Below are 18,039 nucleotides of genomic sequence, written 5' to 3' on the forward strand. Positions count from 1 at the left end.
TTACTTTTCTTATATCATCTAAGCAATTGATTTCAGGTGAGAGTCCCCCATGTACACACAGGAACTGTTGGTTAAGTAGCGCAGCGAGGGGCAGGCAGTCAAAGGCTTCCATGCAGGCATCATACACCCGTTCAGAGTATTTAATTTTACCTACAGAAAAAAAAAAAAAAAGTGTGACAGACACAAAACCAAGCTCAGCAGCAGTAGTTTGCATCATGGGTTGGAGAACACAGGTCAGATTAGGGTAGGGGGAGATCAGCTCTTTATAAAGCCGGAGAGACAAATACAATATAAAGCTTGTATAAAACAAAAAGAAAAGTGTATACATGTAAGTTTTTTTTTTTGCTTGCCCACTTGACCACTGGTTAACCGTTCATAGTGTTATGCACAAGGCAGATAATTACAAACCATTTCATCCCAATCCTTCTTAAGTGCACAAACCAAGCCCTGGACTCTCACTGGATAAGAGATGTAAGACAGTCTGTGCAGCTGAAGTAGGAAAGGGTCACAACCAGGCTTACAAGACAAAGCAATCAGCCATCACACATGCTGAGATTTGTGACAAAAGTGACAAAAATATGTGATTTGTAAACAATCATGGTGAAGAGTTGATGTGTGTTTAAACTGATTATGACAGTTTATTTAGTGACCATGTCTGCTACTTGGTGCTCTGCTGGAACAATCACCCCTTTTGTTCATATTTCTTAATACTTGTTCAAATATTAACAAGTATTTTTCTCAGGCTTTTCAAAGCCTGAGAAAATATTTGTGACTTTAGTAAATGAAATCCAGGATTTTTTGTAATTGATTGGTATTGTTTATTTGTGCCTTCAATACTCTGAAAAACAACAGATGTACAGTTTATTTTATTAAAATAAATATGATAGCAAGGTTACTTGATTGTTTTAATATAAATCAGTTGTAACTCAGATTAGAGTCTTATCCATTCCCAATTAATGATCAGAAAATAAACATTTTAATAACATTTTAGTTGTATTGATTTCAACAGAAAATTAATCCAATTTTCTATTAAAACCCTTATTTGTTTGGTTTTTTTTTTTAATTATCTATGAAAAACTTTCCCTATTTAAGTTGATCCACACTATAACCAAGTCCAACAGCTTTACAGAGATGTAATTGCAACCAGTTTAGTGGGGGATTATACAGCCTATATAACCATAACCTGTTCACCTGATACTCAGTTTTCATAGTAAATAATTATCTCATTAAGTTTTCATTCCTCAATTTTATTTTTTTCTAAAAATCAGGAAAATACAAACATTTAGAAACATTAACTATAAAAATGTTGCTTATTTCACTCAAGTAAATATGAATAATGATGCTTTTTAATTGGATTACAACGTATGAAATACTGATGAGCTGCAATAATGCAGAACATAAATCAAACTGGAGTGCTGCTGCTCTGAGTGGGATGATTGGCTTTAAAAATAATCTATAAATGCTACTATGTAGCTCGAACTAACATAGACATTTATGAATATTCATTCTGTGAGCATTTTATACTCTTCTTGAATGTTACAACTGCAGAAACACTGGAGCTGATGTGAAGCTGATGTGCATCAACCATACCAGCAAACACAGAAGGTGTTAAAAAGGATGATGAAGCAACCATAAAAACTTCTCGAGGCTCTGGTGATACCATCCCCCCACAGACCTTTGTAATGTCACACAGCATATTATACTGTTGACAGATAATAAGAATTATTTTCTAACAACCACCTTACAAACCACTGTTTCCAAACAACAAGACTTTGCAGGCAGATCTTGGTATTGTGATTGTGGAAAGAAACTGCTGTCACCGTCACTGGCCAAATGACAACGGCTGCACATTCTACCAAAGATGCTTTATTACGAAGACAATACCACCCTGCATATTTTAAGAAAGTCCCATCCCTGAGGGAGAGCTCTTATGACATGTTTTATAAAAGAAATGTCATTGCAAAGACTCAGTGCAAAGCAATGTGCATGTGTGCACATGAACTGGTGCGTGGGTGTAATGGGAAGATCTAACAAGTGAAACCTTTTTGCAGCTGGCAAGGCTGTCTTTGCTGACTGCCAGAGCGTCTTTGTTTCTGGTTTTGCATACTAATTTTCCCCCCACCTGCTTTGCACACATGTGCACGCAACTGTAATGCGTAGAAGTCAGTGTGTGTGTCTGAGCATCACCAACAGCATGCTTGGCTGCTCTTCACCCTGAAGCAGTTCCTGTCATGTGAAAAGGAAAACCATCTCCTCTGTAGGGATATTAATGCTGACAAACTGCAGCATCTTGTTACAGCACTTTCCATATTCACACACTTGGTTACCACAGTCATCTTAAGATGCCTAATATTTCTCTTCCCTCTCTTTTTTTTTACTCATTGCAGCCTGAAGTATGTCACAATTAAAAGTGATAACGATCTAATAAAAAAAAAAGATTTATTATTGTATAATTAATAGATGTGATTATTAAAGATTAATATAATCTATAAGGGTTGTGAAGATATGCTTTTGTCCTGATTTGATGGTGCTTTTTTTGGTGCCGATTCTATTTAAATTGTGATTCTCACGATCCTTTGATATTGTTGACTTTGTAGACTAAAAACAAAAAAGAAAAATGTACAAAAGTTTTTTCACTTCTTATTTTTCTTAATTTCAATAAGAAAAAAAACAACACAGTAGCCAGACCATCAATATGCGGGTATAATGCCAAAAAAGACAAATAAAAAGATAAATAACAAAAATTTTATGATGGATTATTTTTTATTAAAAAAAATTTAACAACAAAAATCTCATTTAAAATTAATTTTTTTCAATTTGATTCCCTCCTAATCTGTCTCATTTAAAACAAATCAAATATCTTATACTTACTCTGAGGTCATTCACTAATATTTGAATAAATGCAATCCTAATTTTAAAACCGAATATTGCAGCTCAGGTACGGCACCACGTGGTTTTACATCAAATGAAAGGAAAGCCTGATGTGGAAGACTGGCAGCAGAAAAGTGGTCAGAAGTTTGAACATCACTAATCTATTGGGATTTATTTTTGCATCCAACCACACCATCCAGTTCACGGTTTGGTTTAAAGTAACAACTGCGAGTCTTTCTCAGTAACCAGCTATTAACAAATCTTTTGAAAAATGACTGAACAAGTGTGACAATATCTAATGGTGCAATTTTAATTTGTGGTCCAACACTATAGCCCCAAAATGCAGCTATTCAATACGGTTGGAAAAGAAATCTTACTTAAGTTTAATAAGCAGTATGATTTTTCAGGAAAAACACATCTGCAGACTTAAAAATGTACTATTTAACAATGACACATCTTTCAGAAGAAAGGAAAACAGAGGTGCAATTATCATTTATGAAATAGTTATCAATCCCCATAACTGACCTTTATTCCACATGAAGTGTATTTGTATGACTGAACTTAGGCTAGAAACTTAGAAAGACAAATGAACGATTTATTGATTGTAATTATATGAGAAATTATTGTCAAATAAAATTTCATAATTGTAACAGCCCTAATTATACAAAGACCAGAGCTTTGTCCTAATTCAGGGTCTGCACACTCAGAAGCGTGCAGACTACGTAGGCTACAAAGTTTCCCAAGTAATCTGCACACTTCAAAGTGCGCCCTATCTAATGTTTGAGAATTACCCATAGTGCTCCAGTCCTCCGTTGCCTAGCAACTACATATGCAAAGTTTATCTGATAAGTGATCGCATTCTTTCACAAAAAACACAAAAATATTTTTTATGAAGACAGAAAATGGTCCCAGTAATTTTAATCTAATTGATTTTCATTTACCCACGTGTCTAAATAAACATGTGGAAGAGGAGACCTGGACGAGCTCTCCTCTGGCTGACAGCTCATCCTGTCAAAAATAATCATTGTTAAATGCATGTAATTAAATTAATTTATGGTTATTGGACACAACGCCGCTGTCATCCCAGCTTTTCTGCCGGGACAAATATTTGTGAGTATATACATTGTGCTGTTCATTCTTTTCAGGTGCGCAATGAATTCTGGGAGAAAAGAGGCCGCAAAGGATCCATCGCTTGTAGCCTTTGTTTCAAGTTAACTGGAGCTAAACAAAGTTCAGATTTGAAGGGTGGATTCAAAGGAGCCTTTGAATTGGGACAGCACTTGGCGCACCACAACGACGTATGCAGCCGACGAATCCGCACTTGAAGTGTGCAGAACCTGAATTAAGACGCAGCTCAGGGATCCTCAATCCAGCTCGTCAAGGGACCGGTGTCCTGCAGGCTTTCCAGATGTTCCTGCTGGGACAAACCCCATTCAAGTCTCTGTGAATTTAGCTTGTCTGAGTCGAAGCCAGGTGTGTTTCAACAGGGACAACTAGAAAGCCTGCAGGACACCGGCCCTCGAGGAACTGACTCTCTTAAGTGATGCACATCACACTGCTTGGCTTTGAAATGTCTGATGAGAGCTGCACTTACATTCCTGTTTGAAGGTGAAGTACTCTGTTAGGTGCCGGCACTCATGGTTCCCACGCAGGAGAAAGAGTGTGGTTGGGTGGTTGATCTTAAGTGACCAGAGGTAGAGAACACACTGGGAAGAGAGACAGCACAAGAGGAAAAGTCAGAGATATGAATTAATGAATATACAATTTGTAGCACAACTATGTAATGGAAGCAACCTAAAATCGTAAATTTACTATTTATTGTAAAAGATTACCAAACCAAGGTCCATAAATAAGTTTATGTTTGACCACATATTTACCTTAAGTCTGACTGATTCTCAGTCTCATCAAATGTTACACATAACCTCAGGTTTAAAAAAAAAGAAAAGAATCATGCCTTCTGTTTTAAGAATTGACACACAGACACACACACACACACACACACACACACACACACACACACACACACACACATAAAAAGAAGAAAATAAAAAACAAACCAGAAAAAAACATATCCATGTGGATTCAGCCATCTGTAGCAATGAGACTTGAAGGTGTCGCTGCACTCCAGCTGTTGCAGCTGTCACCACAACTCATTTCACCTTTCACATCCCTCTGATAGATTTTCACCCTTTCATGTCCAACCCATAAAATAAAACTATTACAAGAAGGACCATTTTTAAAATAAGAGATCTCTTTCTGGCCCTTTAGTAAAATATAACGAAAAAGTTTTATCACCATGTGATGTGTCAAATTGGTTATAGCATGATCTTCTGATTCCTGCAGTCAGATTTATGTTCAACAGGATTCTGAGCAAAGTTTTTACCATAAAGTGATGCAATATGTCTCAGAAACTGAATGTATCAATCATACCACATTGGGTTAAATGACTCCAGTTTATAAACTAGTTCAAGTTCAAAAGAAAAAAAATCAAACAAATAACCATATTGCACTGCAAAAACACACTGACAAAAGATTTATATAAAAAGGAAGCTTATTTATTCCCATCATATCAAAGTGTGCAGGTTCTGAAATCACTGTCAGTTCAAGCCCCAAAGAAGAGCAAGTTTTGCATTTGTGTCCATTTCTGGCAGGTAAATGTTTCTACCAGAATAGCCACGAAATACAAACTATTTCAGGAGTCTCAAACTCCTTTTGGCAGGATTTATGAGCTGAATGTGCTCTCAGTTGTCTGTGAATCAACTTCCCATAATATCTTTCCCCCTCACTGGTACATATATATATATATATATATATATATATATATATATATATATATATATATATATATATATATATCTGTATATGTATATGCAATTAGGCATCGCTTAGACACACAACGCCTGTTTGATCTTCAAATACTGTAAACTTTTACAACAATTTTGAGGTCAAGAATCCATGACATCTAATCAAACTTGGAAAAATTCCCTTTTGTTAATACGTTAATATCATTTTTAACCACTGAAGCCTGAAAACTTGACATATGTAAAATCTTTCAGTTTCCCCAACCATTATACAGGCAGGGCGCTCCGCCCTCCGTATGAGACCCACCGCCCTGCATAAGAAGTCACGTTAATTTACGTCGTTTTTGTTTTCTGTACAGCAAAAATCCACAACAGAATCTATTTGTAGTCTCAGTCTAGAAAGTTCTTTCATTATAATAAAACAGTCTATACTATGTTAGTCATAGCTTCTCTCTGTGTTGTACGCTTTGATGCATGCACACAGATAAGTGCACACACACACACACACACACAGGTGAGCGGACAGAGCATGCATCTCCAACAACTATCTACCATCTGAAAATCACACACAATAATTAGTTTTCTTTTCACTCTACCATTAGATGAAACACTCACTATCCACTGATAAACAACCAGAGTACTTTTCTTCATGCAGTGTTACATCGAGAAGGTTGTGCACGTCGCCGAAGCTTGCACAGCTGAAAAAACTGAACCTACTGTCATTGATACTTATAAGCTTAGTCATCAACATCTTTCAGGGGATCTGAACTCTAGGAATAAATGCAATGACTGAATTAAACAGTTTCATCAGGATATTTATAAAGTAACTTTTTTTCTATCCAGATTTCACTGCATTCCAGGAAGATTAGTCTGTGATGAAGCTTGGAATTGCTGTTATATGAGGTCTAAATGACTCATCATATTGGAGTGAGCATGTTTTCCTCAGACCACATTAGAAGCTGTAATAAAAAATAAATAAATACAAAAACTACAGAAGTATAGCATTTACAATCCAAATGAACATCCTTTCTCCTCGGTGCTCAGACAAGGCACTGTTCAGTAGCTGCCACTTGCCACTCTCAGCCCACGCTTTTAACATGCACTAACCACGGTCTGCAATTCAGTCACGGGAGCAAGAAGCCAAAGCTACAAGCGCCAGCAGGTGTGTACTCACCCAGCTGACAATGCAAATAAAAAAGGAGTGGGGGGGGGGGGCGCTATTTCATCTTATTCAGTTCCCTTATTGAGGAGAAATATGTATAGGTAAATGTGTTGAGGGAGCTGTCAGTGTGACTTGATCTCGACTGTGCGGAGGCGGAAAGAGAGGGCGATGCTCGGAGTGGCTGCAAGCTGACATGGGTTTTAATGAGACCCTCATGCTCTCTTTTAGAAAGAGAGCATAGTTCTGTGATGCAAACAAACGCTGACTACCTTCACCTCAGACTTATTCTTGCAAACATTTGCGTGTAATTTTTTCAGAGCATCGTGTGTAGAGACGAGGCTGAAGCGAAGAGAATTTGTCCAAGGACTCACCCTCTTGGATCTGAATTTCTTATGAAGATAAAGACAAAAACAGAACAGAGCTTACAAATTCCTGGTGTGCAACGGTAATGCATCACATTAACAGGCAGTGATGACTCTTTTATGTTACCTAGGCAACCGCATCCTGGTATCCATTCTCCTATATTTGTCTTACTGCATGTGTTAGTCAAGTGAAGTATGTGGCCTTTAAAATCAGGACTACTCTTCAGCCCTACAAGTCAGAGTAATTACACAGAAAACAGAAGAATTTAGCCTTCGGCTTCTGCCCGCTGGTGACTTTACAACTGTAAACAATAAAAAAACAATAAAAAAAATATGTAGATGGACATGACACATTTCACATTTTGCTGAGCATCACTAAGGTATGCCCTTCATTACTTATCTTCTTCCATTATTCTACTGTATTAGATGTTTAAAGAGTTGATCAAACATGAAAACCCATCTATCACAATGGCATCAGTGAACATGTCAGCTTCATGTCTGATGCTGTTATGCTTCATGCTAAACAAACTGACTTGGGTTTATTCTCCCTTTTCCTGCTAATTGGTATGAACACCACAGTCACCAGGAATTTAATAAAAACAAAGGAAGAAAAGAAAACATTAATTTCTTAATGTACATTTCTTAATGTACATGCATAAGAGTAAGAAAATGTTCCTAAAATTTTCCAGGAAAAGCTTTTTCCTCCAGAGCTCAAGATGACATTTCAAAATCCTAATTTCATACAAACACGAATCATAAAGCAATAGAAAATTGTCTTCTTAAAAAGCAAAAATAAATATTTTAAATCTGAGAGCCTTGTTTCATTTTAACTTGTGTTAGTACGTGCATCTTAGGTGTTACTGTTTGCCTCCTAGCGAATTCATGATGATAGGAGTGGCATTTGAAAAATTAAAATGACTTCTTGCTTATAAATTAAGGTCACTGAAATCAAATATGTATTTTATACAGCAGCCAATCACATAGTATGTCTCTGACTCAAGCTCAGCATGTCAGTGGGTCAGATGGCAGTTCTAATGATAGGATGACATCTGTACTTACTCTTACAGTCAAAACAGCTGTGATGCAGTGATGATACTAATTTTATACAAACCAATTTGGTTCCATGAGATTTATAGTGCAATTAAAAACAATTTAACAAAATACAAAGAATTTTACAAGCCCACATCTTGTTTCTAAATAATGTTTATTTTGTCTTGTTTAATTCCCTGTTCAGGATTTATTTTATACTTGAATATTTTCTATAAAGCAAATCAATAAATCCACCTTTAAAAGAAAATTTGTTTTCATTCATTCATTTTCTGAACCTCTTAGTTTACTTAAGGCTCGTAGGGAAGCTGAAGCCAATCCCAGTAATCATCAGGTAAGAGGCTGTGCCACCCAGCTCCTGTATGTTTTTAATAACAAAATTCCAAAAAACTGTCATGATACTGACCTTAAAAACGCGAGTGCAGATTAAATAAACTATGTAAAAATCAATGTAATCATGGGGTTCAACAGATGCAGATACACTGAGAAAGACATACTGTGCATGTAGTCATGTAGTCAGCTGTATCCTATCCTCACTGGTGGTACTGGTGCAGTCTCATTGCAAACATCTGTCTCTGAGCACAGATTAAAACCTGTGAATCTCTCCATCTCTACTAGTCAGAGATCAGCTAAACAAAGCAGGCCAGATTTTTTTATTTAGTAAGATTTGGTAGATTGTTCATTTTTATTTACACACACACACACACACACACACACACACACACACACACACACACACACACACACACAAACATCTCTACTTTAATTAAATATATTAAGAGTATTCATGGTAATACCACCATCTTGTTTTTTTTTGTTTTTTTTTATCAAGTAAAGCACTTTGTGTTGCCTCCAGCATGAAAAACACTTTAAAAATAAAGTTTTATTTGATCTGATTACTTTCTGATTCCCAAAAGAAACTCTACTGAAGTCGTTTCATGTTTCTTTACGTACATAATTAGGTACAGCCATTTCAAACGTTACTGCTGTAATATTCTCATGTGTCCTCTATGTTTGCATAGTTGTTAGCTAATACAGGGCAGAGTTTAGAGTTCACTTCCTAGTTCAGATGCTAGTTTTGAACAATCCGAGGCATTACTCTGTCAGGGAACCTTTCCTCAAGGGTCCAAAAAACAGACCAAATTCTGTATTAAAATGGCGCAGAGAGGGATAAAATGCTCTGTAACTTTTTTTCAGTGTAGAACATAAATGGGATCATGACTTGGGATTTATGCTACAAGTTTTTATAAAGTACTAAGTAGGGTTCATTAAATGCCATGCAAAAAGAGACCGATCGGACATTTCCTGACCAGCGCTGTGCAACTTTACACCAACCATGCTTCATGCGGTCTTTGCTCAAGACAGAAACACATTTATTTCTCTTGAACAATTCAAAATCAGACAGAAATCAAAGGAAGGTTCTGCCATGATCCTGGGATTGACCAAGTTACTCAAATCCAGTCACCTTCATCTCTACAGAACATTTAAAACCAATTAGGTTCAACACAGAGTTTTATGTTATCAAATTACAACATCCAGATGAGTAAATTCTGTTGGTTCTGCGTTCCTCCAGTAGTATTCCATCTGGTATGTTGACATTTCCTTACTAACCTATGACGCAATACAGTGAAACTCAGCTGCAACGTCACAGCATAGTGTTGTATCGTGTGGTTTCTCAGCATTAGGAACCAGAAATGTGCAGAATAAATGTCAGTGTCATCAAAAAGTCAGGAACGCAGAGTTTTAAGGTAGGAAGGTTATATAATGTGTCTTAAAAGAACAAGGACTGATGTCACAGCAGGATTTAGAAAAACATGTCCATGCATATTTAGTAGTCTAGACTTCTGCAACGCTTTTCTTACAGGTCTTTCTGCAAAAAAAAGTCCTTCAGACAGCTGCAGTTGCTGCAGAACACTGCTACTCGACTCCACACCAAGACCTTGAAAATGGATCATACAACTTTGGTCCTCAAATCTTTATACTGGCTTCCTGTTTTTCAAAGAATTGACATTAAAATCCTGCTGTTTACAAAATACTGAATGGATTCGGGCTCAAATCCAAAATATTTTGCTTCGTTGTGAACAAAGACGCCTCAGGTCATCACATCTACTTTCTGTCCCTAGATTCAGAACTAAACATAAAGAGACAGTAATTATTTTCCTTCTTAATGCCAACTCTGAATATTTAGTGTGAATAATTTGCATGATAATATTTTTTATCCAGTCAAAGTCGAATCAAAGTGAATTCTGTCCAGTGATTTTATGAGTTTTTCAAAATGAGGTTGATTTTTTTCTTTATATTCGCATCTGACAGATATATAATTGACCAATCAGAGAAGGCATGGTGACTGGTAGATCACTGATTGCGAGCTATGCAGGTGTCACTTTGTCGCTGCCATTTCATTTAAACTTTGTATCCCAATGGCTGAGAGTCTTCATTATTTCTAAAAGCAAGCAGTTAACTGCTAAGGCAGATCTTTCAACTATCCCACGGACGTCCTAAAGTCCATCCTGAAGCGACAGCGGTCCATCTTCAGGTCTGGAATTAAACAATGAAACTCCCAAAGTTCTCCTGTCTTTTCCAGAACAGGATGAACCCAGCTCCTGATTTTGCTCTACTTTTGCAGCATCAGCACATTGTTGTCGTGGCTTGATGTGGAATCCATCTTGCAAGTTTGTTTTACAGTTTTCAACATGTATTCACAATTTTGCATCGCACTTGGTGTGCATAGACAGAAATATTGATCATTTACATCCCAATTATTAGCAATTTCATGTTTCTTTGCATCAGTCCTGGTGTGTAAAGGCCTGTATAGTTTAATATGCAATGAAAAAAACTAACAAAAATCTCTCCTTGATCCCAAATGAATCACTGTCACCTAATTTGGTTATTCAAGGTAGTTTCCAAATGCAACTGACCAGGACTCATTACCAGATGATTACATGCAACTGACCTCCACTGGTTTGATAAATCCACATTTTTTTTGTACCTACGAACAAGATAAATGTCATTTGTAGGATGGTATTAAGACAGTTTCTACAAACAATTGCTAAATAAAGGTCCAGGTCTGAAAAGCAATTATTACTTTAACCATGAGTTCATTGAACACACACATTGCTAAAATAAAATAAATCAAAATCAACATGAAATTTAAAAAAAAAACAAAAAACAACTTTTTTCACCTAAGAGAGCTGGCACAGAGTTGATGCAGTTGCAAAGAGCCACTGGTCTCTTATGACCACTGAGGTTTTGGTCCCTCTTTTCATCTCGTGACAATTCACCACCCTCTATGTTTAACCCAGTGCCCATCAAACGCTGGTCAATGTACTGACATATTGGTCCAAAAGCCCTTTTAACACCATTCTGAGGAAATGTCTTTCATTTTTCCCCTTTCTGCTCAGCAAACACTGAAAACTTAGGAGTAAATGCTCTACTACTTACTACTACAAGATATCTTTGTTTTTGAGTTTTGTTTTTAACATAATAATCAATGAAAACTAAGAACTTAAATCAGATCAAGTTATTTAAAGCACAAAGAAATTTTAGTAGTGGTGAACGGTTTTGTGCGCACACAATAACAACTGTGTCTTAATGTTAAAGTTTCTGATAGTGAAGCTTAAGATTCACAGCGCTCCCACTACATGCCTTTGTTTATCTTTTTTTCCCCAAGCATATTATTCCACAGAATATGGCAAAGACATCTGAACACATTTGGTCACCTTTTCCCATCCCAAATTAACTATTTTTTACAAGGTTGTTGTTAAACACATTTATTATTTAAAAGAATAGTCCTTTGAACAAGCTTTTTATATTCAGTAATGACCCATAAACAGTAGCATTATAAAGATTTATATTAATATCATATGGGATACCACTTTAACTGTCTTGAATCCAAACCCATTATAACCACACCCATCAGAAAATGGATCATTATTGGAAAACTGGAGTCCAGTTTGTGTGCAAACACAGCTTTGCATTTCAGTCCACTGCCTTATTATTAACATTTCTATTTGACTTGTATGAAGAGCTCTTTGCCAGCATCTTATAAACAAAATTTCCATCAGGAAAGACAATTTGGTCACTATAGACTATGAAAATAAATCTGGGAAGCAGTACTTTTGGTAGCCATTCTAACCATAAAACAAATCATTTAAACATTCTGAGAATCAATAAATTACAGATTAAATTCAGCCTGAACAGTTCTTCTGGCAAGGTTACATGGTAGAGCTCATCTCAATTTTTTAGGCATTTTCAAGTTAAGTTTTTTTTCTCAAAAATAAGCCGAAAACACATGGGTAAAGAGCTCTGTTTAAGTCAAGAACTGACTTTACCTTGTTGCCACCCATAATACATCAGTTCTACACACATTATGATTTGATATTACCATCATTTTGTAAATCATATTATCATTTTCAGAAAATAATTAAACAAATGACTCTGCATACAATTAATATTTTTCTAGTTTCAAATGTTTTACATTTAAATAATTGTATATAAAGATTAATTAAGTTCTTAAACATTTGCTTTGTCAGTCTGTAGTGTGTTCTTCTCATATCACAGCCCAAACAGCTTTTTTTCCTGAGGTTAAAATTAATGTCTACCAAGCTAATAAAACGTAATATTACTCAAGCTTACCTCAATGCTGAAGTATCCTCGGTCTACGTAGTCACCGAGGAAGAGATACCGCGTGTTACTGGGCGATCCCCCCACTTCAAACAACTTCATAAGGTCAAAGAACTGCCCATGGACATCACCACATACTGCCAAAAGACAAAATACATTGTTTTCAATTGCTCATGTAAACATCTATTTAACGTTTTGGTTTTATTCTGAATATAGAGGATGCGGCTTTTTTTTCCATTTTAAAATCAGTCATATTAGGAGGTTAGCAAATGGAACAACTAAAACAAAGAAAAGACTAGAAAAGCCCTCGAAGAGTGCAAATCTCCACCATGGGCCACAGTTCTCCCCATATTGTATAATTATTTGTTCTCTTCTGAATCACAAAGACCCTATTTTTTTATATTCTGGAGCATAGTCTCCCAAATGGTTCCTTTACCTGACCAGTCTTCGATATATTTTACAACCCGTTGGAAGCTTGTTCTGAACATTTTCGTTGGAGTTACATGCACAAATGCTGAAAATGGCCCTATCTCACAATGATAAAGAATCCTTTCACCACCAAAATGAAATCAGTTCTTCCTTTTCACATTTTCAACAACTCCAGCAAATTTTATGAAAATCTGTCCATAACTTTTTGAGTTATCTTGAACACAAACAAACAAACAAACAGATAAACATCAGTGTAAACAGAACCTCCTTGATGGAGATAAATATATATAATCACATTCACATTCAGTTGTTCAATGGGGTTACACCTCCGCAATGACTCAACAAATCCACTGAATCCATCTCCTCCAATGGCAAACTGTAAACTGAACAAAGAACCACGTTTACTTGTGGTTCCCAGAGTCTTTAAGAATACAATGTAAGACAAAACCCTTCAGCTATCAGGCCCATCTCTAATGGAGCCAACTCCTAGTTTGGGTACAGGTAGAGGATAACCTCTTACTTTTAGTTCAGGCTTAAAACCTTCCTTTGTACTAAATCTTATAGTTAGAGGCTCTACCCATCCCTTAATTATGCTGCCAAAGGCCTAAACTGCTGAGGGACATCCTATGATACACTGAGCACTTTCTTTTTATCTCTCTGCTTCTTATCTTCCATGTAGAAACATATGACAGTATTGGCATCATTAACATATTTGCTCTTCTTCCTGCAGGTCTTCCTGGATAAAAGTTGCAGTGCATGCTGGTCTCTCTTTCCTGTCCTCTCTACCCAAACCAGTTGAGGTAGATGGTCGTCCTCGATTAGCCGGGTTTTGCCAAAGGTTTTACCTCGCTGTTAAAGGGAATTTTTTTCCTTTTCACTGCTGCCCCGTACATATTCCGGATGGGGGGGAGGGATCCAAGTCAACATTTGATGCAATCTGTTGTTTTTTTCTTAAGAGTTAGCTCGATATTGTTTGTCTGTAAAGTGTCCTGAGATGGCACTGTTGTGAAGTAGAGCTATATAAATAAAGCTGAACTGAGCTGAAATGGGACTGAATCGTTTCAAGGTGGAGTTTTTTCACTTTAATGCAGGAAATAAGAAATCTGCAAAGATGAATAATATCCTGGTCGTAGCAGTACCATTAAAGCTCTTTTATCACTCATGCCTTATTTCCAGGCATCTAAAATAAGGTGAGATCTAATGTTTATTGCAAACTCAAAAGAAATTCACTTTCGAGTTTGATCACTAGACCAAAATGGCAAACGTCTTGTGCCAATATTGCTCAATTTAAGTATACATCATTTGAAATAGGAAACGTATTCAGTGTTGTTCATGTTGTCACAACATCTAGCACTGCTGCATGGTCTTTTCTACTCCAATCACGTAATAAATAGTTTCTCACCAGATTCTACACTTCAGGTTATGACCAAAACCAAAAAACTTCTTGTTCATATATTCTTAAGCGCTGAGGGATCTGACGGTTCTGATGCTTGATGTGTTGAACTGGGATAACACAAAACTGACTGGTTTTACAGAGCTCTTTTCTTGATTCTCCATTTGTGAGGTCCTTTGACCTGACAACTGAGTGAGTGCACAACATTTGCCAGTAATAAAGATCCAGCCCTCCAGTGTAATTATAGTCAGGAGGTGCCATATTTACTCTTTGTTATCAACACTGTCTTGGTTCTATGAAAACTATCCTGCACAGCTGATCTTCCACAAATGTTTGTGCTTGCGTTTCAAATGTCAAGGTCAGCTACAGAGCAGCGGTGCTAATACTTAAAGGCATTTGGTGTCTTGTTTAAGAGCATGGCACAGGTGGTTGGCCAGGACAGCTGAACCCTGGACCTATGGTTTAAGGACTGTACCTGTCTGTGACACTGTTCCACAAACAGACATGAAAACATCCACATCTCAAGATTTGACCAATGCAGTGAATGGTGCACCTTCCTTTGGGCTTTCATAGTTTAACTGCTAAGTGGCAACATATAGCAAAGCAACACGAAGCATAAAATGCAAGAAGTAACATTAACAATTTAATGAATTACCAGCTGTTAAAAAAATGCAGCAGCAAATAAAGTAAAACGTTTTAACCTTGATTTAAGACAGCTGACAGTTCCAAAAGTAATGCAGTTTTCTAGGAGTTTGTTTCACACGTAAGGAGCATAGAAACTGAAAGTCTAGCATGAAGGACATAAATTCAAAATGGCTACCAAAAAACCCCCCATGGGATGTTGATTAAGGCAACAAGCAAATATCATAAGTAGACACCATAAACCGTATATAAATGATGGACAGAGACTCCATGAGGTCACTGGTAGGTTTCTGAAGAGCTGAATTGAAGCTCATTGGCATTTCCTACCATCGCCATCTTGGCAACGTCTCCAGTAAAACAAAAAAATGGGCAAAGAGGTGGAGCTGATACGGGGGACTGGTAGTTTGTCGTTGATTATTAACATTTAGCTCTTTCTGACTTGTCTGTTACCAGGAAGTAACAGGAGCTAACAGGAGCTAACCAGCTAACGGAGGTAAGCAGGTCAAAACTAAGTCATGTTTTCACTGGCTAAAAGCCGCGGTTGTTCTACGTTCCTCCTTTTCGAAGCAGGATATCGGGTACCTGTCAATCAAAAGGACACGCCCCTGAATATTAAATAACTTCTAAACGGAGGACTTAGAAAAAAATTCACTTCCCCCACAGATGTTATGGAGGTAACCTTGACGAATTAAATCTAAAATGTTTCTTTGTACCAGGCTGTAAAGATGTTTATTTCTGCTGTGAAGTTGTTCTTTTTGACATGGGAGTCTATGGAGATTTGCTGTTTTGAGGACCCCTAGTGGATGAGAGGGAAACTGCAGTTTCATGCACTTCCACATTGGCTTCACTTTTAACCGCCACTTGGTAGGCACCATAAGGATGCTAAAAAAAACATCTTTCAAAAGACATGGAGGTGTCCCACTGTCTCTGAGACAGTGGGACACCTCCTTCCTGCAAGACTATGAGCGCTGGCTCTTGATCTTTAGTTCTGTCGCTGGGAATCGAAAGTAACTTGAAGGATATGTTCTTTGACAGAATACATATTCTCAAAACTTTTTTTTAAACGATCAAAAATTATTATTTTGCTATCAGTGTGAAAAGAAGATATATCAAATATTTATTTTTCCTTACAAAACTTTTTTTCCGTACCAGATTGCATATTTTCTTGCATTGAAAAAAACACAAATCTAACACTATAGCAGCTCTTTGAATAGCCTTTTGACGCTACCTCTTCTAGCACCATAAAACCCCTGCTTTGCAGTAGACCAAGCAGCAACCTCCGGCAGTTAAAAGTGAAGTCGATGCGGAAGTGCATAAAACTGCAGTTTACCCCTCATCCACTAAAATTTCCAAAACAGAGCAAATCCCCATAGCATCCATAGTTAAAAAGACCAACTTCACAGCAGAAATAAACATGTTTAGACCCTGGGTCAAAAATACAGTTTCGGTTTAGTAGGTCAGGTTTACCTTCATGACAACTGTGGGGGAAATGAATTTTTTCTTTAACTCCCCCGTTTAAAAGTAATTTAATCTCAAATTTCGGCATATTTGGGGGCGTGTCCTTTTGATTAACAGGTGCCCAATCTCCCACTTCAAGGAAGAAGAACGTAGAACAACCGCAGTTTTTAGCCAGTGACAACATGACTTAGCTTTAGCATGCTTACCTGTGTTAGCAGATTAGCTCCTGTTAGCTCTTAGCTACAGGCCGCTCTGAGATTACTAGATGTCAATCATCCACGACACACTATCAGACCCCCTCTCAGCTTCACCTCTTTGCCCATTTTTTTATTTTCACGCATGCCCCTGCCTAGACGGCGATGGTAGGAACCGCCCACCTAGCTTCAATTCCGCTCTTCAGAAACCTATCGGTGACGTCACGGAGGCTCCGTCCATCTTTTTATATGGAGTCTACGCAGTAAACACAAATGTCTTGGCACATTTTAGGTATCTGTGGGCCTACCTGTTATAGGTGCCTCTACTTCCAGCATGCACTTCTCCTGACGCAGGATGTTGGCTCCATCATTGACGATCTTGAGAGCCACATCCTCTTCCACCCTTCCCTCTTTGACGAGGTGGTTTCGGAGCATCTCCGCATTGGGCTTTCCATCTTCAAACAGTTCTTTTATGGTCAGCTTATGTTGTGGAGGGTATGGCACAGCTGGTGACAAAAAGGGGAGAATAACATATTGCATATTAAGAGCTTAAGCGAAGGGATTCATGTCATAAGAACGTCCATTAATCTACAAAAAGGAAACCTTTTTTCCAACACAAAATGAATACTTGCGTGGGTAAACCAAGTATATTACCAATATATTAAACATATTTAACAAACACATAGTTTATTATTTATAGAGCAGCATCTACTAGAGTAGAATAATTTGCTGAAGCAACCACTTCCTTCTATCTTGCAACTTAAATCATCAGATGAGCCCCTTTAAGTTCCATACAAACACACTGGATCATGACACAGTCACAGTAATTTTAATACAATTTTGTTAACTTTATGTTTTGTTTCTGTTTTTTTTTTTTTTTTTGTATCACCAAAAAGCACGAAGCTAAAAATGTTGCAACATTTAAAACAAAACATGATTTCTATGCATGACAGTTTTTCTCATGTTCTATGCTTCAAGCACAAAAACGGAGGCTTTGTGTCATTTAATTTCTAATAAAAATAAAGACTTATATGAGGCAGGTAACTACTCAACCAGG

At 37.1% G+C, this 18,039-nt stretch overlaps 1 protein-coding gene across 3 annotated transcripts in view; it reads right to left on the reverse strand.

Annotated features, from left to right (window-relative positions):
• Positions 1–18,039, reverse strand: part of ppp3cca (protein phosphatase 3, catalytic subunit, gamma isozyme, a) — a gene marked incomplete at both ends in the record, with an annotated part of 35,466 nt that overhangs the window by 12,672 nt on the left and 4,755 nt on the right. For all 3 annotated transcript variants that reach the window (XM_079251810.1, XM_079251808.1, XM_079251809.1), the window contains 4 exons: positions 5–150; positions 4,466–4,577; positions 12,879–13,003; positions 17,291–17,488. In XM_079251810.1, coding sequence (XP_079107936.1) covers positions 5–150; positions 4,466–4,577; positions 12,879–13,003; positions 17,291–17,488 — 581 coding nt within the window. The remainder of the gene's footprint in view (positions 1–4; positions 151–4,465; positions 4,578–12,878; positions 13,004–17,290; positions 17,489–18,039) is intronic.

This window comes from Telmatherina bonti, assembly GCF_933228915.1.
Source record: "Telmatherina bonti genome assembly, chromosome: 13".
NCBI lineage: Eukaryota > Metazoa > Chordata > Actinopteri > Atheriniformes > Telmatherinidae > Telmatherina > Telmatherina bonti.